General features: G+C 43.3%; 1 protein-coding gene across 1 annotated transcript in view; it reads left to right on the top strand.

Moving 5' to 3' along the window:
- DYNC1LI1 (dynein cytoplasmic 1 light intermediate chain 1) overlaps window positions 1-22,642 on the top strand; it is a 131,755-nt gene extending 109,113 nt beyond the window's left edge. The window contains 5 exon segments of the mRNA XM_030206057.1: window positions 1,366-1,425; window positions 4,504-4,548; window positions 16,391-16,511; window positions 16,722-16,880; window positions 21,978-22,642. Coding sequence (XP_030061917.1) covers window positions 1,366-1,425; window positions 4,504-4,548; window positions 16,391-16,511; window positions 16,722-16,880; window positions 21,978-22,084 — 492 coding nt within the window. The 3' untranslated portion in view covers window positions 22,085-22,642.
- Window positions 22,643-26,270: the final 3,628 nt, after the last annotated feature.

The raw sequence follows: 26,270 nt of genomic DNA, 5'->3' as shown, positions 1-26,270 counted from the left end.
CTTTAGAGCATCTAAGGACAACCAACCTTATGCAAACGCTTAAATTGATGAAGCTCTCATAGCCAAAGAACGATGAACAAGCACTGAGGCAGGCCTTTGTGGCCACAACAAGATTCGTGTCAAGTCCATTGGATATTCCTTGAATAAAACTTTTTGTTTTGAACTACTAGAGTCCATCATCTTTGTGTCCCCTTCAGAGTCTTGGTTATAACCATATATCATCCCCAAGTTCTGACAGTATTCAACTTACCTGTCAAGATGTCTTTCCCTCCCTGCTGAGCTACACAGCAGCCTCTTTCACAGCACATGACAATAAAGTGATCTACAACACTGGAGTTGCCAAAGATTCACCTGTCTTTTGCCATTTGCAGGACAGACCGTAGAGGTCTGTTCACCATCAGCCTCAGTTCCCCCAATGCTGGAGTTGCCGAATCTTAGTCTTTTACCATTTGTAGATCGTAGAAGTCTTTCTGGCATCGGCCCTAGTTCCCCCATGCTGGATTTGGCTAATCTTCTGTCTTTTGCCATTTGCAGGGCACAGACCATAGAAGTCTGTCTGGCACTGGCCTCTGTTCCCACTACTCTTTCCCAAGATAACACCTTAACAGCCATGTTGTTTGCACAGGTGTTAGGGTCTTTCTTTACCTTTCTGAATAGGTTTAATAACTAAGTTTTCCAGCCTTGTGGAACCTCACCCTCTCCCAGGGCATAATTTACCAAAGCGGTTAAAATCACTCATCCAGAAGGGTGGGGGAGAGAACTAGGATAACTAAAAAAGGGGGGGGGGGAAACAAAGTTGGAAGTACAAAAAGTTACTGTTATGGCATTGTTTTTTTTTTTTTTTTTTGCTTGGAGCGTGCTTCTGGTATGCACTCACTTCATGATACAGTATATGTGTGGAATGTTGTCTTGTATTGTATTGAGTTGCACAAGTCATGTTTTGATTATCAATGCCTAATAAAGACTTCTACAAATTAAAAAAAAATCACTCATCCAAAAAACAACTGATAAGGGAAAATTATCTGATTCAGAGAGCTGTAATTGCAGGCAAAAGCGCAGCACCTAAAGATTGAGTACAGTATATCTTGCTCCCTTGCTGACTAGGTCTCTGCACTAGTTGCCACATAACATTAAGTGTGGTAGGCAAAGCAAGCACTGGGGGACATCTAGGTAAACTGAGTACTGGCCAAAAGGAAATAAAAGGAGAGAACTTGTTGGGCTGAACTTATCCTCATAAAATTTCATATTAAGTCAATTTGTATCCCGAGTGTATGTATAAGTGTTAACTTCAAATGTATAGTAGGTAGTATTCATTCTTAAATATCTTTTCCCACATGTCTCAAATGTGTTCTTATTTTGTTGCAGTTTGTGCATGAAAAAGAAATTGTAGCAGAAGATGACCAAGTATTTCTTATGAAACTACAGGTAAGTGGACTTACTGAATTGATATGTTGACAGTCTTAATGTACTTATTTTGAGGATACTGTACATAAAATGTTTCTCTCCAGAAATGAGCCCTCTGTTAAAAGGTAGTGGGAACCCAGAGAAAAATCTGTGCTAGAAAGGCCATAAGGCATTAAACAGTTGGCTTCTGGCATGCTAGGATAGTTTTCCCAAGGGCTATTATGAAACTTAACCAGAATGCTGAAAAATTGATTTTCATGTACCACCCCTCTTTGTAAGCACTGCTAATTGGACTACTACTACATTTAATACATATTTTGAGGTTCTTCCTTGGTTGCATGAGATGCTTTTGATATCTAAAGTGCTTAAAAATTAAACCACAAAAATGTAACCCAGTAGGGTCCAAAGGGAACTCCGGGCGGCAGGTTTTCCTGTTTCATTTGTGTCAGAAACGGGCCTTTTTTTACTAGTAGTGTATAAAAAGTAGATTAAATCTCCCCGAACAAATCATCATATGGAGTCTACTGTTTATAATGTAAAAGGAAACTAATGTTCATTACATCTAAGAACTTTATTATCACCCACACCAATACAGCATAAAATTCAACAATATCCAGGAACCTTCCAATTTCCATACGCAGTGAGACGGATGCCAGCTGGAAGCGGAGAGCAGAACACCACACACGTACTGCCGCGGAAGTGAGTGGCTGAGAATAGCGGGAGAGAGGGCAGATACCGGCACCGATCATCAGAGCGCGAGGTGGAAGTCGCAAGGCCCAGAAAAACGCATGGCTGGCCAACATTGCCCATGTCACCCACGCCAGCCGCCGAACGAGAGTAGCCTACAACCCAAACCGACGAACGACTTCTGCACTGGCTTTGGGTGAGCACTTCTGAGACCCAAGACCTAACCCATAGGGACCCACGTGGAGGCTACTGTGAGCAACTTCACACCATTCCCCCGTCAGAAGTAACGCTACAACTCCAGCGAACAACCGTCGCCTACCGAGAGAGAACTTCCTAGGACTCCTGCTTTGCAGATCAAAGCAGTTTACAATCTAAAATCGGCAAAGAGGGGAAAGGAGCTAGATGCCGGATGGTTCATGGTTGTAGCTGGAGTTAATCATCTTCGAATCCAGTTCGGTTTTAGTTGCACTGCAGTGAAACCATGTGGAGTCTCGACCATTGGAGCCATGGTCTGTTCATAACATGGTAACCACGTGAAAGCTTAATTTGTTATTACTAGAGACTGAATCACAACACTCCTTCATTTTGCCTCTATTAGATTAGCCTGCATTATTCTGAAATGTCCTGGAGATGGTAAATTAATGGCTCCCTCTTCATAGCAGTAGCCTCTAATTACCTTTAATCTGTTTTATCGAGTTAACTATTAAGGTTTCCTCTTCAAGGCATTGTCCTCTAACTGCCTTTATCCTATGTTACTGCATGATACTGAACTGCATTAATGATTTGAAACTGCCATTAATGAGTAATATTCCATTAGCTACTATTGATTCTACTTCACGTTACTGTCCTATAACAGCTTTTACTGTATTTTAGTACATTATGTAGAATTGCATAAATATCTTAGTTCCTATAAGTTGTGATAGTCACATCCAGGATAGTTGGGTTAAGGCAGTTTCAGTCTGAAATACAAGTCCCAGAAGGCATTGCAGGCAAGGAGCCAGGGGGTGAGATGAGGAACCCGGACTGGACTCCTAGCTGCAATAGGGGAAGACATGGGTGTAAGCTGGCAGGATGTGTAGATTGGCTGTCACTAGGGGGAAAGAGAGTTAGGAAACCCTGTGTGCAGGAGCTCATTAGTCTAATGCTTAACTCAGCTGGTATGGGTATGGGGGAAGTACTAAAGTCATGCAGACTGCCTAAAAACAACACACCTCATCAAAAGAACAATAATCAACCAAAAGGAAGATCTACCATACATGAATACAACCAGTATAAATGTAAGAAAGGACAAAACAATTCCAAATCTCAAGAGGGAAGACAAGTAATAAAAATTAACACATCCCCTACTCTTAATGTCCCCTACCAATCAATCCAACTGGGATACATAAATGCAAGATCGGTAGTTAACAAAACAATAACCATAACGGACTGGATCACTACAGACAATCTAGATCTACTGTTTATTACTGAAACCTGGATTCACGATCTCAAAGACCCCATCATCCTAAATTTATGCCCTCCAGGCTACAAAATTACCCATTGGACAAGAAATGGAAAAAGAGGAGGAGGCATAGCGGTAATTTATAGCTCTCATTTCACTGTTACATCTATTGCAGAATCTATACTTCCCCATCTTGAGATTGCCTTAGTTAGAATTAACCATATAAATCTTCATGACCACCTTAATGCTGTTCTCTATTATAGACCACCAGGAAATTAGCATTACTGCCAGACACACTTCATGGACTTCATATCAAATGCATGTGTCTCTAATTCCAACCTGCTTATATTAGGGGACAAGGATAAAAATGGTATCATAGGCTGCATAGAATGTGCCTCTCCTCTGCTAAATGTGAGCTGGCGGCCCATTGGAAGCAAGCTGCAAGACCAACTTTAGAAGATTGGATTTCACACTTAGACTGGCAAAAACGTTGTTATCCTAAAGACAAGGAATGGACTCATTTGAATACTGTGTTTCATGGGGATGAGAGGGGAGGAGACTTAGGAGTGTTAATTAGTGGGATTTAGCACAGCCTGAAGGAATCATTGGATGTATTTCTGTATCTGGTACCCGCTTATATTTTGTTGGGGGGGGGGGGTGAAAATAGGGATGGGATTGTTTTCGTTAGGTGGTTTTGTCAGTGGTTTTCTTTTCACGGTTTAAAGTACTAATATCCTGTTTCATGATGTAATGGTTTTCTTTTTTATGGTGGATGGGTTCTATGTACTGTAGTTTTAAAATTCATTTTAAAAACTTACAACAAAAAAGCCTTCTGAGAGTGTTAAGTATTTGCTGCTTGGTCTAAATAGCAATTTGCCTACAGGTGGCTGTCCTCAGTTGAAAAAAAAAGTGATACAGCGCCACAGTTTATGGCTGCTCTATATAATATGCTGTTTGTTTTTGTTTTTCAGTCCCTGTTAGCAAAGCAGCCTCCTTCTACAGCAGGGCGGCCACTGGTTAGTATTCTTTATACAGTGTATGTGTGTGTGTATATATGTATGTAAACGTATCAAGTACATAATGTTAGAAAATACCATGGTAAATTAGGTGTGTGATTTAGATGTGCATTTGTTTTGTGAGTTTATATCCAAAATATAATTACACAGATGGTATATTTACCTGTATATAACTGATGACTCATGTCTATCATTAATCACCTTTTTCAACAGGCAGCTTTAGGAAATTAGGTAGGCTTTCAACTTACTGCTGATTAGCAAAATAATTTGCTTATAAACACAAGACAGTAACCCTTGCCAGAAATGGACAGACAAACCACCATCAAAGCGAAACACATGAGTTGTTTCATATATTTTATTTATATATATATATATATAGATAGATACTGCTGTTCTTGAAGATATTTAGGGCTACCAAGTGTGTGGTTTTCAGCAGGCCTGGCTGGTTTCTCAGTGTGTCTAGGCCTTTCTGCTGGTAGACCATTTTTTTTGTGTGTGTTACTAATGGGTCCAGCGCCTCTCTCTCTCTCTCCTCCCCCCCCCCCCCCCCCCAAAAAGCCTTGATATCTAGCAGGAGCTGTGACTAAAGCAGGTGGCCTCTGGTGAGCTCCAGGGCCTTTCCTCATGAAAACAGGGAGTTATATCATAGAAGGCTGGATGCAGTTGAAGGAAGACCCTGGAACTGGGCAGAAGCAGCCTACTTTAATTGCTGCCTCTTCCCTTGCTGGATAATCAAGCAAGGTATGAGGATCGGGTTGGAGGGAAGAACTGGGGGGGAGGAGAGAGTGATGCAGGGGCACAGTTACCATTGAATGAGCCATGCAAACTGTCCAGGGCTGCCCAATGGTAGGGGGCCACCTGCAGTAGAACCCTTCTCCGGTCCTCACTGTAGTTTTGGCATTCACCCTTCCACTGCCCCCCTAGAGGACCAGCATCTCCCTAGCTACACCTCTCCCTTCACAGTATTCCAAATGTGTGGCAGGTCACTGGCAGGCAGCGATGAAAAAAGCTTGCCTCTGGTCAGCTGCACTAGAGCCTTTCCTCTGCAGCAACCCATCTCTCTGATGCAACTTCCTGTGGGTACAAAAGGTCCTGGTGTGACTGGCCAGAGACAGCCTATTTTCATTTCTACCTTGTCTGGCAACCTGCCGTACTTTTGGAGGACTGGCAGAGGGGGTGGGGGAATACAGAGATATCAGACCTGCATTAGGAGGGGGGAGGGTTGTGATGGATAGTTGTCAGACCACCTTGGGGAGGTAGGGAGGAAATGGGGAAAGGTATTGGACCTGGGGGGGAATCAGAAGGAGAGAGACCTGGAGCAAAAGAGAGAGATGCTGTTTCTGAGAGGGAAGAAGCAGGGGAAAGAGGGGAATAATGCTGGACCAACAGAGGGAAGGAGAGAGATGCTTGGCCACCTGGGGGGGGGGGGGGAGGGTCTGGAGTGGAGCTGCAGGAGGAAGGGAAGAGAGGGGAGAAGCTGAACATGGAGAGGGAGAGGGACACAAAACCTGAAGAGAACATAGGGATAGGGATACAGAGGGGTACACAAGGGGGGAGGGATAGAGGCACGGGGGGTATTGAATATAGAGGGATGATAGGGACACAGAGGGTGAATACAGAGCATGGTGAGAGGATAGGGACAAGAGCACAGAGTGGAGAGATGCTGGATAGATAGGGATGCAAAGGAAAGATGGATGTTGGACAAAGAAGAAATGTCGACAGGAGAACCTTGGACGACAGTTAAGAAAAAATAGAGAAGCAGTAGAGAGACACTGGGGACCAAAGCAATGCTTACACAACAAAGGTAAAAAAAAAAAAAAGTTGTTTCATCAACGTATACGATTAAAGACTTTATTTCCCTTTTTTGAAGGCCCTTGGTGCTTTTTGTTTTGTTTCTGGTTTTTTGTGCTTTGCTCCCTCTCTCTGTTATACTACAATATATATTATACAATAATCCGGAAACTAATTACCATCTTAGAACATCCCACTAACCAGTCATCTACCTTCCTGTTTCACTCACATCTGACTTTTATCCTATCAATTTTCAGTTTCATACCCTAATTTATAGAATAGCAGTTACACCACCCCACCTGACTCTGAGCCACAAAGTCATGCTATCTTCATCCATCTACTGGAAACTTCTTTCCCACCATACCTTCTGTCACAAATTCCATGCACCCCTCTTCATGCTATTTTAGCAGTATTTTGTATCGTAAATCCAAACTATAACCATTGGGGGTGCTGAATGAACGCAACACAATATTCTCCCGCCAGCTGCCACCAACAAAAAATAAATAGTCTTAGACTACATTCACCTTTCTTTTTTGTTTTGTTTTTTAAAAATATATTTTATTGCAACAGTCAGATAAAACAATAATAGAGCAATACCAAATCGAAAATGAATGGTGTGCAAAATGAATCTATTGTCTAAGTAGTTGCAGGTTACAAGTGTAAAAACTTGCAACACAGCATTAGCTGTGGGAGACAGTGGGACTGCTGTGCTGTTAGGTCCTAAGTTCAAAACAGGCCATTTCCCTCATATTGACAAAACCATAGCTGCAGATAGTGGTGGTGAATTTTCTGTCACCCCATAGGACAGAATCAATTTCTTGATGAGCAAAAGAGCATTATAAAGGAAGTGGCACTGCAAGGCCAAGATGCCTTGCTCCACCAAGTGTTCCTGAATACCCAAAAGTAAAAAATCGTAGACCCACTCGGGGAAGCACTGGACAACTCATGCCAATACCAACAGTCTTGCCAAACCTGAAACAATATGTTGTCAAAATCTCAGAACCTAACAAACAGATACCTATTCAGACACTTGGCCTTGCAGTCACACATGCAGAACAGAGATAGCCCCTCTTCAAATTCTTCAAAAATTAACCTGAAATCCTAAGAAGCTAGACTCTGCATACAGCACAATACCAGAGAAACAGAAAGAAACACATTGCTATGCATTGCAAAATAAGACACCACTTCCCTAATTGCAAGGGCTTGAAATACAAGACGCTACACGCGTCAACCTTTTCTCACAAGAGCACGCAGTTTTGGAACACACTGCCGCGCAACTTAAGAACGATTGACGAACAAGCTTCCTTCCACAAATTATTGAAGACCCATCTTTTTGAAAAAATTTATGGAAAGAACCAACACACATAGAGTCCACACTAACTGTTCATCAATGCATCATACATCCACTCTGATCTCTCATCCCCCGTAATCTCACATCACTCATACATCTACTAACAGACATATGTACACCATATGTCTTTGTGTCTTAATACTGCCCTTTAAGCTTCCCATTGTCCCCTTCCAATGTTTCAATGTTTATGTCCCATTGTTATATTCCTAACGATACTTCGATTGTCTCGCATAACTCTATACAATGTAACCCATAACCAAGTTGTAACAAATTGTATTTCCATTATTCATATCATATTGTAAGCCACACTGAGCCCGCAAAAAGGTGGGAAAATGTGGGATACAAATGCAATAAATAAATAATATTCCAAACTCTCTAAAATGAAAATAAAATGTTTTTCTACCTTTGTTGTCTGGTGACTTTGTTTTTCTGATCATGCTGGTCCCGGTCTCCGATTCTGCTGCTCTCACTCTGTTCTCTTAACTCCGTTTCCAGGGCTTCCTTTCCATTTATTTCTTTACTTTCCTCCTTTCTACATTTCTTGCCCTACATCCATAGGTAAAAGCTGGGTCCTCTGCGGACTTGACTGGAGAAGGTATACAGTGGATCCAGCTTTTGCCTATTTTCTCCATCCATGTATAGTTTGTCTCATCTTTTCCCTTTCCCTCATCTCTGTCAGTATGCATCTCTTTCCTCTTTCTTCCCTCTCCATCCATGTCCAGCATTTCTCCTCCTACCCTCTATTCATGTTCATCACTTCCTCTCTATCAAGTGGCAGATGAAGTTCAATGTTGACAAGTGCAAAGTGATGCATGTGGGTAAGAGGAACCCGAATTATAGCTACGTCTTGCAAGGTTCCGCGTTAGGAGTTACGGATCAAGAAAGGGATCTGGGTGTCGTCGTCGATGATACGCTGAAACCTTCTGCTCAGTGTGCTGCTGCGGCTAGGAAAGCGAATAGAATGTTGGGTGTTATTAGGAAGGGTATGGAGTCCAGGTGTGCGGATGTTATAATGCCGTTGTATCGCTCCATGGTGCGACCGCACCTGGAGTATTGTGTTCAGTACTGGTCTCCGTATCTCAAAAAAGATATAGTAGAATTGGAAAAGGTACAGCGAAGGGCGACGAAAATGATAGTGGGGATGGGACGACTTTCCTATGAAGAGAGGCTGAGAAGGCTAGGGCTTTTTAGCTTGGAGAAGAGACGGCTGAGGGGAGATATGATAGAAGTGTATAAAATAATGAGTGGAATGGATCGGGTGGATGTGAAGCGACTGTTCACGCTATCCAAAAATACTAGGACTAGAGGGCATGAGTTGAAGCTACAGTGTGGTAAATTTAAAACGAATCGGAGAAAATGTTTCTTCACCCAACGTGTAATTAGACTCTGGAATTCGTTGCCGGAGAACGTGGTACGGGCGGTTAGCTTGACGGAGTTTAAAAAGGGGTTAGATAGATTCCTAAAGGACAAGTCCATAGACCGCTATTAAATGGACTTGGAAAAATTCCGCATTTTTAGGTATAACTTGTCTGGAATGTTTTTACGTTTGGGGAGCGTGCCAGGTGCCCTTGACCTGGATTGGCCACTGTCGGTGACAGGATGCTGGGCTAGATGGACCTTTGGTCTTTCCCAGTATGGCACTACTTATGTACTTATCTATCCCCTCCCCTCCATTCATGAGCAGCATTTCTCCTCTATCCCCTCCCCTCCATCCATGTGCAGCATTTCTCCTCTATCCCCTCCCCTCCATCCATGTGCATCTCCTTCCTCTGTCTTCCCTCCCCTCCATGTCCAGTGACTCACCCCACCTGCCCATCCTCTTCTCCCACAACTGCCCTCCTTTCCTTCCTGCTGCCCTGCGTTTAAAACTTTTATTTTACCTCAAGTCGCGGCGGCGGCAGTGAAAGCAGCAGGCTCGCCTCCAGCCTTCCTTTCTCTCTGTGTCCCGCCCTCCTCTGATATAATTTCCTGTTTTCCATGAGGGGGTCCCGAGTTCCCTTGGGTAGGGCTCAGGACCCCTAATGTTTGTATGTTCAGAGCACCCCACTGGATAATGAAACAAGGGATACCTATAAGATTTATTTCATCCCCCCCCCCACCTAATTATTCTGTATGCTATTTTCAATCCTTGCTAACTACTTCAGACTGCAGGGTGGCCTTTTGAAATTGTGCAAGGATGGCCATGTGACCCCCCCCCCCCCCCCCACACACACACACACTCCTACTAACTAGACTGTACCCAAAAACACATTTATGTATTTAGTGTGATTTGTTGGGCAAGCGATGGAAGAAGGGGAAGTCGGCCTGTTTACTGAGACAGAAGTGTGTGGGTGAGAGACAGTTATACAAGATCTTGGGAGAAGGTGCGTCAAGAGAATGGAACAAAAAGCCTGTATTTTTGTTGACCAATGTTAAGGTCATGTCTAGGGCAAGATACTGTACAAGACAGCTTAAGAATTTGATTGTGAACTTTGTTACAAGCTTTTAGTAGATAATTACATTGGACCGTTCAATATGCATGTACTTAAGGTAAAATTAATGGATATTAAGATTATATTAATCTTTGGGTCACGATTTCCTGTGTTTCATACAGTTTGAAACCACATTATATCTGGATGGTGAAAAGGGAAAGTTTGGAACAGTCTGCTAGCTTAACCACAAGGTCAGCTGGTACATATAGTTTGGATATGTGATATTAAAAAGAAAACTGCTGAAGTAACATGAGGAGGTGGGCTTGGAATTTGTGACAGAAGGTATGGTGGATAAAGATAGCATGATAGGATAAAAGTCAGATATGTTGTATTAGGAAACTGGATGATTGGTGGGATGTGCTAAGAATGTAACTGGTTTCTGGATTATTTTATAACACATACTAAAATTGTATAAAAATAAGAGAAATCTATGTACGGGAGGCTTCTTTGTTCCCAAGGCAGTGCACTGGCTTGGAAACAAGGGGGTCTCTCAAATCATTTCTATAAGCCTCTGCTTCAGCTACTATTTACTTGTTTCCAGAATAAACGTTTCTTTTTATTTCACTTCTAAGTAAGTGTGTTATTAGTGTTAAAAAAAAAAAAAAAGAAACCCAAGAATGTTGGTGTTGTAGCAGTAATCAGTTGGGGTTTGGCTAACTTGGGTGATTATCTAATGTGTGCTAATTGTAAGCAGACAACAGTACTCACTACATGCTTCCATTTCACAAGCAATAGCAAAACGGCCTCTTCATGCAGACACCTCTCACCAGCTGAGGTGAAGGAAGAAATTTCAAAAAAGTGAATGTGTCGTGCATCTGTGCTGCCATCTGTTGATGAATTATGGAGGTGGATTCATTACTTTTCATTTAACCCTCATATTTTCAGTGCTGCCTCTTCACCGATATGGTTGTTGCTCTGAGTCCTGGGAGTTAGTACTGTTATGGTATGGTAAGGTTCTGAGTTTGTTTTTGCATAAGCTTATGCATAGTGTTTTGCAGTGGAGGGATTGTATTGACCTTACTGAGGTGATATCAGAACTTTAATATGATTGTAGTTTGTTATAACGTCAGATAGGGTTTTACAACATTTTGCAGGATCTGGTGTGTGTTGAGGTGGTTGTCTTTATAACAGACTTGTCTGATCAGGTTTAAATTATGACACACTGCCTCTTGAGGGATCTTTACATATAGCTGAATTGTTTCCATAGATGTATATTTGGTTTAGTGTTGGTAAATGCTTGAACTAGTTTAAAATACGTAACATGCCCCCCATGATTTAGAAATCCATTTTTAGGTGCAAGTGAAGGCATTACTTGTCAAGAGAGAAGCCAGCCGCCTTTCCTCAGGGATCAGTCTTTTCACCACTTTGCCAAATTTATACCTCAAATGCACCACAAAAAAAACTTCACTCAACCTTCAGTCTCGCTCTTTGGTATGGGCTACCTGGCATAGAAACATGGCAGCAGGTAAGGACCAAAAGGCCCATCCTCAGTAACCACCAACTCTTCCTTTCCTAAGGGAACTCAAATGCCTGTCCCAGTCCCCATCTCCACGGTCTCCACTGGGTGGCTATTCCACGCATCCACCACCCTTTTCGTGAAAGTGTGTTTTCTTAGATTCTTCCTAATCCTGTTTCCTCTTACTTTTTCGAATGCCCCCTCATTCCAGAGTTTTCCTTCATTTGAAAAAGGTTCACTACCGAGGTATTTAAACGTCTCTATCATATCCCTGTCTTCCAGCATATACATGTTGCGGTTCCTAAGCCTATCCCTATATGTTTTGACAGACTGCTTACCAGTTTTGTAGCTGCCCTCTGGACCAACTCCATCCTGTTTATATCCTTACATAGGTGTGGTCTCCAGATTTGCACACATTACTCTAAATGGGGCCTCACCAGAGACTTATACAAGGGCACTATCACCTCTTTTTTCCTACTGGTCATCCTTCTCCTTATGCAGCCAAGCATCCTTCTGGCTTTGACAGTTGCTTTTTCTACCTGTTTGGAGACCTTAAGGTCATCGGACACAATTACCCCCAAGTGTTTAGGGTGGTGGTCTTTGGTCCTGGGGAACTGAGGAACTGAGTTCGATTCCCACTTCAGGCACAGGCAGCTCCTTGTGACTCATGGGCAAGTCACTTAACCCTCCATTGCCCCATGTAAGCTGCATTGAGCCTGCCATGAGTGGGAAAGCGCGGGGTACAAATGTAACAAAAAAAAAAGTCCTGCTCTTCTTTCGTACACAGAAGCACTTCACCCCCTATATTGTAACGTTCCGCTGGTGTCTTGTAACCCAAATAAATGACCCTGTATTTTTTAGCATTAAATCTTAGTTGCCAGTTATTGGACCATTTTTCAAGATTCGCTAGATCCTTCCTCGTGCTATCCAGACCCTCTGGGATATCTGCACTCTGATCCAGCAGCTTCCTTACTCCCCACACTCCCTGCCAGCCCAGTTATGCCTCATGGGTAAAGTGCCACCTATGAGCACATATGTCACAGTGCTTTCTATTTTTTGGCCCCTGCTTCTTGGAATAATCTTTTGTTTGATATTTATAGTGAGATTTCCCTTCCCAAATGTAAAACTGCACTTAAGATTTGGTTGTTTAAGCAGGCTTTTGGACAGTGATAATGGAGTCCTGGTGTCCCCCTCTCCCTTCCCTTTTTTTTCCAACCTCTTCGTCTTTACTCTTGATTATCCTCATGTTTTTGTTCCTTGTTTGGTTTATTTTTTTGATAACTGTTTGTTGTCTATTTCTTTCCTCTTTTTTCTATTTTTATTGGGGTTTTTTCTCATTTTCTTATGTTAAATTTTTTAATTGTAAACCACCTAGTTCTATGCATCAATTTAGGCATTATAGTAAATGGAATAAAGAAAGGATCCATAATGTGCATTTTTTTTCTCAAGAAAAATTATCTGCACAGAAAGCAGGCACAGTTATAGATTTTGTCATTATGCTGCAGATTAAACATAGTAGATGTGGCAAAGTGTGGGGTGGGACAACAGAGCAGCATGGAGCAGGGTAGGTGTCATGTTTGGGGTCAGGTTTTTCTCTGTCAAAAGGTTGGCAACTCTTAACAATATTTATGGAGGTTTACAGATAATCTGATGGTTAATCCCAGTAATACAAAAAAGGTATGGTTGGAACTTATAAACATATAACAAGGACTGGTCAAATGCAGAATGCTGAGGCTAGCCCCAGCTACATACAGCGGTTTAACATAGAAGATATGTTTATGCTATATTTTTGGGTAGCAGGTCATGACAGATCATCCACTTTAAATCCCAGTGAGAAAAAAATTATTAGAGTAACATTGGTTCATATTTCATCCTTTGAAGTTCACTCCATCCGTCTATTCTACCCACTGCCACTCAGATTTGCAGTCATTTACCGCCCCCCTGATAAGTCCCTCCCTACCTTCCTTACCGACTTCGATGCCTGGCTCTCAGTTTTTCTTGAGCCCTCATCCCCATCCCTCATTCTTGGTGACTTCAACATACACACTGATAACCCATCCGACTCATACGCTTCTCAGTTCCTCACTCTAACCTCCTCCTTCAACCTCCAACTGAGCTCCACCACCTCTACTCACCAATCTGGCCACTGTCTTGATCTCGTTCTCTCTTCTACTTGCTCACCCTCCAATTTCCGCGCATCAGCTCTTCCTCTCTGACCATCACCTGATCACATTCACACTTCATCACCCTCCCCCTCAATCTCGCCCAACACTAACTACTACTTCCAGGAATCTCCAGGCTGTTGACCCCCCCATCTTATCCTCTAGTATCTCTCTCCTCCCTTCCATCATGTCCTCAGTCTGTTGACAAAGCTGTCTCCACTTACAATGCCACTCTCTCCTCTGCTCTAGACACCCTTGCACCGTCCATCTCCCGTCCCACAAGGCGTACCAATCCCCAGCCCTGGCTGACCCCTTGCACCCGATACCTGCGCCCGTTCGGCTGAATGCCTCTGGAGGAAATCTCGCAATCATACTGATTTTCATTCACTACAAATTCATGCTATCCTCCTTCCAATCCTCCCTATTCCTCTCCAAACAGGACTATTACACCCAATTGACTAATTCCCTCAGCTCTAACCCTCGTCGTCTCTTCGCCACCCTCAACGCTCTCCTCAAAGTGCCCTCCGCTCCCACCCCCCTCACTCTCTCCCCAATCTCTGGCCGACTACTTCCGTGACAAGGTCCAGAAGATCAACCTCTAATTCACCACCAAACCTTCTCTTTCTCTTCATCCTATAACCCACTCTCTCTCAACCAACCAACCCAGGCCTCCTTCTCCTCTTTTCCTGATATCACCGAAGAGGAAACCGCCCATCTCCTCTCCTCCTCGAAATCCACCACCTGTTCCTCAGACCCCATCCCCACCAACTTACTTAACACCATCTCTCCTACTATCACCCCCCCCCCCCCCATCTGTCATATCCTCAACCTCTCTCCACTGCAACTGTCCCGGACACCTTCAAGCATGCTGTGGTCACACCACTCCTCAAAAAACCATAACTTGACCCTTCCTGTCCCTCCAACTACCGCCCCATTTCCCTCCTACCCTTCCTCTCCAAGATAGTTGAACGCGCCGTTCACAGCCGCTGCCTTGATTTTCTCTCCTCTCATGCCATCCTCGATCCGCTTCAATCCGGCTTTCGCCCCATACACTCGACAGAAATGGCACTATCTAAAGTCTGCAATGACCTGTTCCTCGCCAAATCCAAAGGTCACTACTCCATCCTCATCCTCCTCGACCTATCCGCCGCTTTTGACACTGTCAATCACAACCTACTTCTTGACACACTGTCCTCTTTTGGGTTCCAGGGCTCTGTCCTCCCCTGGTTCTCCTCTTATCTCTCCCATCGTACCTTCAGAGTACACTCTCATGGTTCGTCCTCCACCCCTATCCCGCTTTCTGTTGGAGTTCCTTGGACCCCTTCTTTTTTCAATCTACACCTCTTCCCTGGGCTCCCTGATCTCATCTCATGGTTTCCACTATCATCTTTATGCTGACGACACCCAGCTTTATCTCTCCACACCAGACACCACTGCGGAAACCCAGGCCAAAGTATCGGCCTGCTTATCCGACATTTCTGCCTGGATGTCCAACCGCCACCTGAAACTGAACATGGCCAAGACCAACCTTATTGTCTTCCCACCCAAGCCCACTTCTCCTCTCCCTTCACTCTCTATTTCAGTTGACAACCCCGTCTCATCTGCCCGCAACCTCTGTGTCATCTTCGACTCCTCCCTCTCCTTCTCTGCGCATATCCAGCAGATAGCCAAGACCTGTCGCTGCTTCCTGTATAACATTAGCAAAATTGGCCCTTCCTCTCTGAGCACACCACCCAAACTCTCATCCACTCTCTCATTACCTCTCGCCTTGACTACTGCAACCTACTCCTCACCGGCCTCCCACTTAGCCATCTATCCCCCCTTCAGTCCGTTCAGAACTCTGCTGCACGTCTTATCTTCTGCCTTGACCGATATACTCATATCACCCCTCTCCTCAAGTCACTTCACTGGCTTCCAATCAGATACCGCATACAGTTCAAGCTTCTCCTACTAACCTACAAATACACTCGATCTGCAGCCCCTCCTTACCTCTCTACCCTCATCTCCCCTTACGTTCCTACCCGTAACCTCCGCTCTCAAGACAAATCCCTCCTTTCAGTACCCTTCTCCACCACTGCCAACTCCAGGCTCCGCCCTTTCTGCCTCGCCTCACCCCATGCTTGGAACAAACTCCCTGAGCCCATACGCCAGGCCCCCTCCCTACCCATCTTCAAATCATTGCTGAAAGCCCACCTCTTCAATGTCGCCTTTGGCACCTAACCACTACACCTCTACTCAGGAAATCTAGACTACCCCAACTTGACATTTTGTCCTTTAGATTGTAAGCTCCTTTGAGCAGGGACCGTCCTTCTTTGTTAATTTGTACAGCGCTGCGTAACCGTAGTAGCGCTCTAGAAATGTTAAGCAGTAGTAGTAGTAGTACAATACCTCTTAAAATACTAAATTTTTAGTCCATAGGATGGTTTACTAGGCTTTTGAAATTCATGAATATCCTGGATGCCTTGAAAGAAAGGTACAAATTTTTAGCTGACTGTCGCAATATATATATTCACTCTGCTGTGTGTGATATCTTTATTAGAATGCTTGTTTATGTTGCAGAATTAACATTTTAGCTATTTTGTAAATAAAAAGTTGCTGTAATTTTGTATAGGATTCTACTCCAAGGGTTCCTGGAGGATCCCCCAGGACACCAAGCAGATCAGGGACATCCAATGTTGTTAATGTGACACCTGTGTCTGCTGGATCAAAAAAAATTGACCCCAATATGAAAGGTATTGTTTTTGAAGATGGTCAAATTCTGCTTTATTTAAAAAAATTGTTCTTTATTGGATAAAACATGTATCCCAGAATAACAAATCGGTTGTATCATAGACCCTTGTTCGTGAGGTGAAGACTTTCTTTTGTATTTAGTGTTGAATCGTGCTTTACTATAAACTATGTAATGTAAATACATCTTATATAAATTTACTTTCTTTGTGTAGCTGGAGCTACAAGTGAAGGTGTCCTAGCTAATTTCTTCAACAGTTTGCTGAGTAAAAAAACTGGTGCACCAGGAGGTGGTGGTGGTGGATGTCCTGCTATCAGTGTCACTAACAGCACTGTGATTGAAAGTAGTTTATCAGCCTCTGCAAATCAGTCAGGTGAGTTTTGTCTTACTGTTTTCTCTGAACTGGAAACTAGTGAATGACATATCATATGTGCATTGTCAAGTGATTACCTAATTTAATGGGAAATATAATCTTGCTTTTCAGGAGACCAATGTAATAAGGCATGCTAATCTTGGTGCAAAGTGATTATTCATGATTTAATAAGGTTCTTAACTCACTAAAATGCCTTAAATGTAAATAAAATATATCAGTTTCATGCAAATCCCATGTAAATGAAGGAATTAGTTAGTACACCTCAATGCAGCAATAGATTCGTACATGGAGGCATTGGGACCCGCAAACCCGATGTCTTTGGTGGGAATGGAGGCCATTTTGTCTGCTGTGGGGTTTTCTCCTGCTACAGTGGGTCTCCATTTTCCACTTCATAAGCCACTCTCCCATATGATGCTGGTGGAGTGGGAGACCCCAGATGAGGTTATGCTAGTTATGTCTTATATACTGCTCATTAATCCATCATGGACTTCTCGGTAATTTACATATTTAAGACCAAACTCTTCTCATGAAGAGGAATCTACAAAATTGGTAATCAATTTAAAATTCCCTAAAACCAACTTCAAAAAGTTATTAATACTCATGCAAGTAGGTCTTTAGCCCCCTGAACTGAAAATAAACTTTCATGAATAGGTTTAAAATGTACATTTTTAAATAAGGGAAAACCCAGATGCAACATCCTTGAAACACAAAGTTTATGGCCTTGAGATGATATCGTCAATAAATCCCCAACTCCCTCTGAATTTAAGCCATAATATGACTTATAGATTAAACTAATAATTTTAAACTGGATACGTTTGAGTGGTTGACTAATGAAGATCTCTTAAGGCAGGGGAGACTATCAAATTTATGTAAACCAAAAATCAGTCTCGCTGCCATATTCTGCAAAAACTGCAAACGTCTTTGCAACCCAGCTGAAACATTTTTATAAAGAGTTACAATAGTCCAGTTGTGGAAGTAACACTGCCTGGACTATTATTGTAAAATTACTTTGCGATAGCGAAGACCTGATCGTTCTAAGCATTCAATGCTGTAGAAGGATCTGTTGTCCCCTACTTAGATAATAGTTTACCTCTGAAGAAAGAACAAGTGGTGTTTCTGTGCTATGCCTTGGTCTGAACCCATGCTGTCTCTTGTATAAGCCTGAAAAAATTTTTTCTTAAGTGCACTGATTTGATGTTCATATGATGATTTAGAAACTAATATATTACCTAAAACTTGAGTGATCATTAACTGCTAAACGTTCACCAGAAGCCAAAGTTAAAGCCCTTCCCTTAACGAATCGGTAAGGAACGGGCATGCATCAAGGAAAAGGAATGCAAATGAGCTGCATGTTGTAGCTCACTTGCATTCTCTATTCCATCGGTAAACAGTCAGCCAGTCGAGCATGCACAGAGCAGCCAAGTGTTATGCCGGCTGCCCTGCGCATGCCAAGGACGTCCTTTATGGACGTCCTTCACTCAAAAAACAACAACAAAAAAAAAGGAACTTGTCAGCAGCCTGAACCTCAGAAGAGAAAGAGTGCTGAAAAGAGCCCTAGTTAATTTAAGTGCTACTGCTCTTCGCTTGTGTAACATTTCCATTGTTTACTGCTTTGCATGTTAAAGGCAGGCTTACATCAGGCAATTAGGAAGGACTTCTGTGAAGAAAAAAAAACATCCAAGTGCTTGTCAGGGATGTCTAACAGGAGCTGGATATCTTCCTGCAGCTTTTGTGATGGGCGGTCCTTCTTGGACATGCTTTTCCTACCTGCAATTAGGAAGGACTTCTCTGAAGAAAAAGAAAAAAAAGACGTCCCATGTTTTCCTTATCTGCTTAAACTGACCACAAGCACAGTTCTCTCAACAGTCCCCTCCAAGGTTGTTTTCAGCTTGCACACGCCCCCTCCCCCCCCCCCCCCCCCCAGGATCGGGACGTGCGAAGACGTCCAAATCAAAACTTTTTGGATGTCCCTCCCTCCAGGTCTCTCTCCGCCAATCCCAGCGCATTTAGCTGTTACCAGTATCAGCTAAACGCGCTGTGATTGGCTGAGAGACCTGAAGGGAGGGACATCCAAAAAGTTTTGATTTGGACATCCTCGCACGTCCCGATCCTGTGGGGGGGGGGGGGGGGGGGCGCAAGCTGAAAACAACCTTGGAGGGGACTGTTGAGAGAACTGTGGTTGTGGTTAGTTCAGGCAGGTAAGAAAAACAGGGACGTCCTTCTTTTTTTTTTTTTTTTCAGAGAAGTCCTCCTCCTGATACTTTTTGGACGTCTCTCCCTCCAGGTCTCTCAGCCAATCCCAGCGCATTTACCTGTTACCAGTATCAGCTAAATGCGCTGAGATTGGCTGAGAGAGACCTGGAGGGAGGGACATCCAAAAAGTTTTGATTTGGACGTCCTCGCATGTTCCGATCCTGTGGGGGGGGGGGGGCCCAAGCTGAAAACAACCTTGAAGGAAACTGTTGAGAGAACTGTGCTTGTGGTCAGTTTAAGCAGATAAGAAAAACAGGGACATCCTTTTTTTTTTTTCTTCAGAGAAGTCCTTCCTAATTGCAGGTAGGAAAAGCATGTCCAAGAAGGACCGCCCATCACAAAAGCTGCAGGAAGACATCCAGCTCCTGTTAGACGTGTTAGACCTCTCTGACAAGCACTTGGATGTTTTTTTTCTTCACAGAAGTCCTTCCTAATTGCCTGATGTAAGCCTGCCTTTAACATGCAAAGCAGTAAACAATGGAAATGTTACACAAGCAAAGAGCAGTAGCACTTAAATTAACTGGGGCTCTTTTCAGCAATCTTTCTCTTCTGAGGTTCAGGCTACTGACAAGTTTCCTGCTGGTCAGGGACTTCCGTCCTTTTTTTTTTTTGAGCGAAGGACATCCATAAAGGACGTCTTTGGCATGTGCAGAGCAGCTGGCATAACGCTTGGCTGCTCTGCACATGCTCGACTGTTTACCGATGGAATAGAGAATGCAAGTGAGCTACAACAAGCAGCTCATTTGCATTCCTTTTCTTTGCATGCCCGTTCCTTACCGATTCGCTAAGGGAATCGGTAAGGGAAGGGCTTTAACGATTTTTTTAGCACATCTTCCCCTCAGTATTTGAATTTCTTAATCTTTTTTTTTTTTCTCTCTCAAGGTATAAATGGTAACATCTTGTGTATTTTATGTCAGATGTCTAGATATGATTACCTATTCTTCAAATCTTAGAGCTTATTAATCAATCTATATAAATGAGCTTGGACCGACTCATCCGCAAATGCGCAGTAGAGCCCGAACGTTGAGAGAGCAAATGTCCAAGCCCCGCCTCCACCAGCTGCAGAACCAGAAAGGAGGAGGAGTCACAGGCGGGGCGAGGGGCGGAGAGAACAGAAAACAGCCGGAACGTAATGCAAACATTCTGTCTCTCACACACATGGAACTCGGAAGAGGAAGGAGGGTGGAGTGAAGGACGGGGTGTGGGAATCGGAGGGCAGGAGGGGGAGTGGCAATCAGAGGGGGAGTGAGGAACGATTGAAGGAGGGGGTGTGGGAAAACGGCGTCGCAGTCAAAAGGGAGGCTCTAGGGAGGGAGGGAGGGAGGCCAGTAGCAGGAACACTTGAACTCAACCAATAGGGAGGAACTCTGGCAGAAACATCAGATACAGCACTCGATGCCGCCCCTGCATTGAAACCACCCGCGGCACCCGTTGCAGAAAGCCAGGAAGAAAATGGCGCTGCCTCCACAGCCGCATCAGGCGCAACTAATGAGACGCGCGCAGCACTGTCTGATGAGCGAGAAGACTCCCTGATACAAGCCCCTACTGCGGAACAGCGAGAGCCGCAGTGGGATCATCTTTTTACAACTTCCGCCGCCATAACACAGTCCGCCCCTCCGGAGCCAAACACTAACACTTCGCAACTAAAAAGTACTCACCGGGGCTTAGAGGAGCTCCGACGGCAGTGGCAGCTCTCTGAAGGAGGCTAAAAGGCACTCCTACTCCCTACAGCTCGGCAGACGTTAACCAGATAGAGCACAATTTTAACAGGGCCCCCCTTGGGGGGGGGGGGTTTGTGCCAGCTGTAGGCTGCAGTACTGTGAGAACACACACATATACACACTCTCACTGTCTTTCTCTGACGGGGGTTGGTGGATGGGGGGAGGCCAATGGAAAGAGGAGGGTTGCTGGACATGGGGGGAGAGAGGAGGTTTGCTGGACATGGGGGGAGGGCAGGGGAGAGAGGAGGGTTGCTGGACATGGGGGGAGGGCAGGGGAGAGAGGAGGGTTGCTGGATATGGGGGGAGGCCCGGGGAGAGAGGAGGGTTGGTGGACGGTGGGGAGGCCAGGAGAGAGAGGACGGCTGCTGGACATGGATGGATGGAGGTGAAGCAATCGTTGTCTAGGGAAGGTCCCTAGACAACGATTGCTGACAGAATTATTAAATTTACAACATAAAAAAACTTGCCCCTCAACTTTCATTTCTTCTTTTTGCTCTTTCATTTTTAAAAACAAAAAGCTTTGCACGTTTTAACGGGCTTAACGGCTAGTTTTTTAATAATTGGTAAGAATTTTAGAACATTTTCAGTATTTTTAAATCTGAAATAGGATTAGTTGAGAGTATATAGTAACATAATTAATTTCAGAAAAAAACTGGTTCATTCAGTATGCCTTGTTGTTGTTCTCTGTTTTGAAAAGGATATCCCAAGTGCCAGCTACAGAATTTGATCATTTGTAGGTTAACATGCCTAATGTAAGACCGTTCTTGTTTTTCATTGTACTCTGCTATTCTGCATCCCTACGCATGAGATCACTTTTTTTTTTAGATTATATCTGCACACTTCCTCTCCTGTTTCAAACTGTGAGGTCTTAAAAATAATCCAACCACCACCTGTGTGATCGTTACATAAATATCCGTCTTCTAGGTCCCTGCTTCCACTAAGCCACTGCACTGACCTGGTCAATATATGAGGATTGTGTAGCCTGCCAGATAGATCCAACTAGATGACCATCTGTAATTCCACTAGTGCTTCTAGTTAACTACTGTATTTGCAGTCTGCCAGACACAGTTAATGCTACTTGGTGAAATTATTCTTACTGATATATTTTCTGTTCTGTTTTTAGACCAGAAGCCTGTCTGAACAGATGTTCAAGCAAAACTGGAAAGAAATCTGATTTACATCACCTACATCCCACCACAGATGGTGAAGCATCTTGAATATGCCAAATAAATAAAGCCATTCCGTTTCTTGGGATTATTTGCATTTGCCTGATCTTTTCTCGGTGAATGTGGACCTACAGAACTAACACTTTTGCAGAAAACAATTAGTGTTTCACTTTTCTGTGTTGCCTAGCTTTACAAAAACGCTGTACCTATGGAAAGTTTTCAAACCAAAATATGAAGGACTGATGCTGATTATGTAAACTTTCAGAATGATTTTTCATTTCTGGAATTTAGTACAAAGTCAGTGTAATATGTAAAATTTACAGTTTTCTCCAATTAAGCATCTTGTTCTGAATACTGTTTACAGTTGACAGAAGGGGTTCAACATGGTCACCTGATTTAGTGTTCTCCCAGCTACTTTAGTGAAGTTTGAAAAAAGCGTTATCCTGTGATAATTGTTTCTGAAATAAACAAAAATTTTATTTATATATTTGGAACTCATGGAGGTACATAATCAAACGGTGCCGGCCAAATAGATGGCCGGTCATCTGTTTGGCCGGCGCAGCAAAGAGCAATTCCAAAACCGTATTATCGAAAAAGATGGCCGGCCATCTTTTGTTTCGATAATATGGTTGGGGCCGGCCAAATGTTTGAGATGGCCGGCATCGGTTTTCGCCGATAATGGAAACCCAGGCCGGCCATCTCAAACCCGGCCAAATCCAAGGTATTTGGTCGTGGGAGGGGCCAGCATTTGTAGTGCACTGGTCCCCCTCGCATGCCAGGACATCAACCGGGCACCCTAGGGGGCACTGCAGTGGACTTCAAAAATTTCTCCCAGGTGCATACCTCCCTTTTACCTTGCGTGCTGAGCCCCCCCCAAAACCCACTCCCCACAATTGTACACCATTACCATAGCCCTTATGGGTGAAGGGGGGCACCTACTTGTGGGTATAGTGGGTTTTGGAGGGCTTAACATTTACCACCACAAGTGTAACAGGTAGTGGGGGGGATGGACATGGGTCCACCTGCCTGAAGTGCATTGCACCCACTAAATACTGCTCCAGGGACCTGCATACTGCTGTCAGGGAGCTGGGTATGACATTTTAGGCTGGCATAGAGGCTGGCAAAAATATTTAAAATGGGTTTTTTTTAGGGTGGGAGGGGGTTGGTGACCACTGGGGGAGTAAGGGGAGGTCCTCCCCGATTCCCTCCGGTGGTCATTTGGTCAGTTGGGGCACCTTTTTGAAGCTTGGTGGTGAAAAAACGGGACCAAGTGAAGCCAGCGAAATGCTCGTCAAGGCCAGCTTCCTTTTTTCCCATTATCGGGCGAAGCTGGCCATCTCAAAGCATGCCCCCGTCCCGCCTTCGCTACCCTACTGACACATTCCCTTGAAGTTTGGCCGGCTCCGCGACGGAAAGCAGTCAGCGCCGGCCAAAATCGGCTTTTGATTATACCGATTTGGCCGGCTTTAAGAAATCGCCAGCCATCTCCCAATTTGTGTCGGAAGATAGCCGGCGATCTTCTTTGAAAATAAGCTGGATAGTCTACTAATCTAGACCTATTTTAAGAATTTGGGATGCACTCGCAAATGTGCTAGATCTCATTAGTGACTTATACTACACCAGAACCTGTGCTAACCCTGTGTTGCTGTGTGATCCTTGAAGGTCTTGTCAGATTTATCTCTTGCATTTTTTAAGGCTTTGAGGGCTTCTTTTACAAAGTTGCGCTAGTGATTCTCATACAGCAAACAAGAGGAAGCCCTCATTTGCAGCAGAGGAATCGCTAGCGCAGCTTTGTAAAAGAAGCCTTAAGTAACCCAATGGCTTTTGGCTATAATGAAAATGAGAAAAGGGGCAGAGATAAACTAGGATATGTAATTGGTCTACAGATTTGTCTATGTATGCACACAGAATTTGGCCTTGCATCTCATTTGTTTCTTCTCTAAATTGGTAAATTTAAATATTGGTAATTTAAAAATGTAATCTAATGAATAAAATTGTATTCTGTGCATCAATTGGAAAAATATCTCAGATTTACTTAAAACAGCAGTGATGAGTCAGAGAGGATGGGTTTTTTTTTCTTTTTAATATTCTTTTGAGGTCTGATTTAGCCCAAATTCAGGTAGAAACATAGATGGTGGTGCAGTGATTTCTCAGTAGCAGTCTTGTGCTTATTCATTCAGGTAGTAGTAGTCCTAAAAACTCAACAGGCTCTCTCTAGATGAGGATGAACCAACCATATACACACTTCTGTAGCTAATTTTTCTGATCTATATGGAGAAATACCAGTTAAGATTTGCCATTTAATTGCATTTTTCAAAGAAACATGAAGCAAGTTAGTTATAAATGCAATACATTGTAGACAAAAATAGTAAAATGACTAAACTAAAGCATAAGTTAATTACATACCCAAAAATCCCATTCTCTGTTAAATTCACCCAACTATGCCCCCACTCTCCCCATTTCTGAACCCTCTGTCTCATAAAATATAACAGAGCAAGGGGCCCTTTTACTAAGCTGCAGTCAAACGTTGCCTGCGCTAGTTTTGGTGCATGAAATTGGCACGTGCTGGGCCACTTTTTACCGTGGTAGGAAAAGATTTCTTTTAAATGGGGCAGTAAATGGCCATGCACTAAAATTAAAATTAGCATGTGGCTATTTACTACCTGAGCCCTTACGAACACATATGAGGTAGGCAGTAAGGGTTTATGCGCTACTTGTGTGGTAATCCGGCAGCGTGCAGCAATGTGGCTACACTGCCAATTACTGTCGGTAATGCCCTGTGGTAGAAAATAGAAAATTATTTTCTACCACAGGAAACCACGTGCCAACTTCAGAACTACCAAAAGAATATAATGGGTGTCTTATTTAGCATGTACTAAATCCATTAGCACACCTTAGTAAAAGGACCCCCATGTCTTTGGGGAATAACAGAAATTGACTCCCTTGATATGCATTACCAAAACTGTGTGATGAAAATAGATAAATGTATCCTTACCTCTGTAGAGAGGTTTCACATTAACACTTTTTTTTTACCATATATCATTATTAAAGATTTTCTTATAATATATCAATAGAAATCAAACAAAATTAAAACATGGAAAAGAAAATAAGATGATACCTTTTTTATTGGACATAACTTAATACATTTCTTGATTAGCTTTCAAAGGTTGCCATTCTTCATCACATCAGAAATAAGCAAATGTGTTAGCTGACAGTGTATATAACAGTCCCTCATAGATGGTCTAGCAGGGTGGATAGGAGATGTGCATGGGGACTTCAAAGCATTCCACAGTCTAGCAGGATGTTTGTGTGGAGGGGAGGGTGATAAGCAGTGAAATACAACTTATGGTTTATAGTGGGCTAGAAAACCCAGATCCTTGTTAAGTCCTGTCCGTTGGGTGTCAAAATATTCAATCATTCTGATTTCAAAGGTTTTACGTTCCTATATTGTTTTAAAGTTACCTTTCAGTATTCTCACTGTGAAATCACTGGTATGGTGTCCTGGTTCTGTGAAGTGCTGTCCCACCGGCGTTGGGGCCCTACTGGCAGTATTGTTCATGTGATATCTATGTAAATTGAATCTTGTCTTAAGCATCTGGCAGTTTCTCCAATATAACAACCTTCGTTGCATTTTTTACACTGAATGATATATACCACATTGGAAGATGAGCATATGAAAGATATGTTGAATATCTTTCCTTTGTGCGTGACTGTGGGGTCCTGTGAAATGTTTTGGCATAGTTTGCAGCTAGATATATTACAAGGACGTGTGCCTTTCTGTTCCCTTTCAGTCTGTGTTGGCAGTTTACTTCTGATAAGCTTGTGTTTTAAGTTGGGTGGCTGTCGGAAGGCCAGTACTGGTGGGGTTGGGAATATTTCCTTCAGTAATTCATCCTCCTGGAGCAAAGGTTGCAGATCTCTTATGATTTTCCTCAGTTTTTCCAGCTCTGGCTTGTATGTCACATAGCAAGCCAACCGTCTTTGGGCACATTTTACATGCTACCCAAAATCCACAAACCGGGAAACCCGGGCAGGCCAATCATATCAAGTATTGGCACGCTCACGGAGGAAATATCTGGACTCAGAGGGAATTCTGAAACCTCTCGTGCACAAAACCAACAGCTTCATACAAGACACCACAGACTTTCTGAATAAATTGAAAAATATCAAGCAACTACCACCTTTCTGGTCACGATGGATGTAGAATCACTATACAGCAACATTCCACATGCGGATGGCATAGCTGCATG

Source organism: Microcaecilia unicolor, chromosome 1 (genome assembly GCF_901765095.1).
Source record: "Microcaecilia unicolor chromosome 1, aMicUni1.1, whole genome shotgun sequence".
NCBI lineage: Eukaryota > Metazoa > Chordata > Amphibia > Gymnophiona > Siphonopidae > Microcaecilia > Microcaecilia unicolor.
Note: the sequence above shows the minus strand (reverse complement) of the source record. Positions and strands in the feature narration are given on the sequence as shown.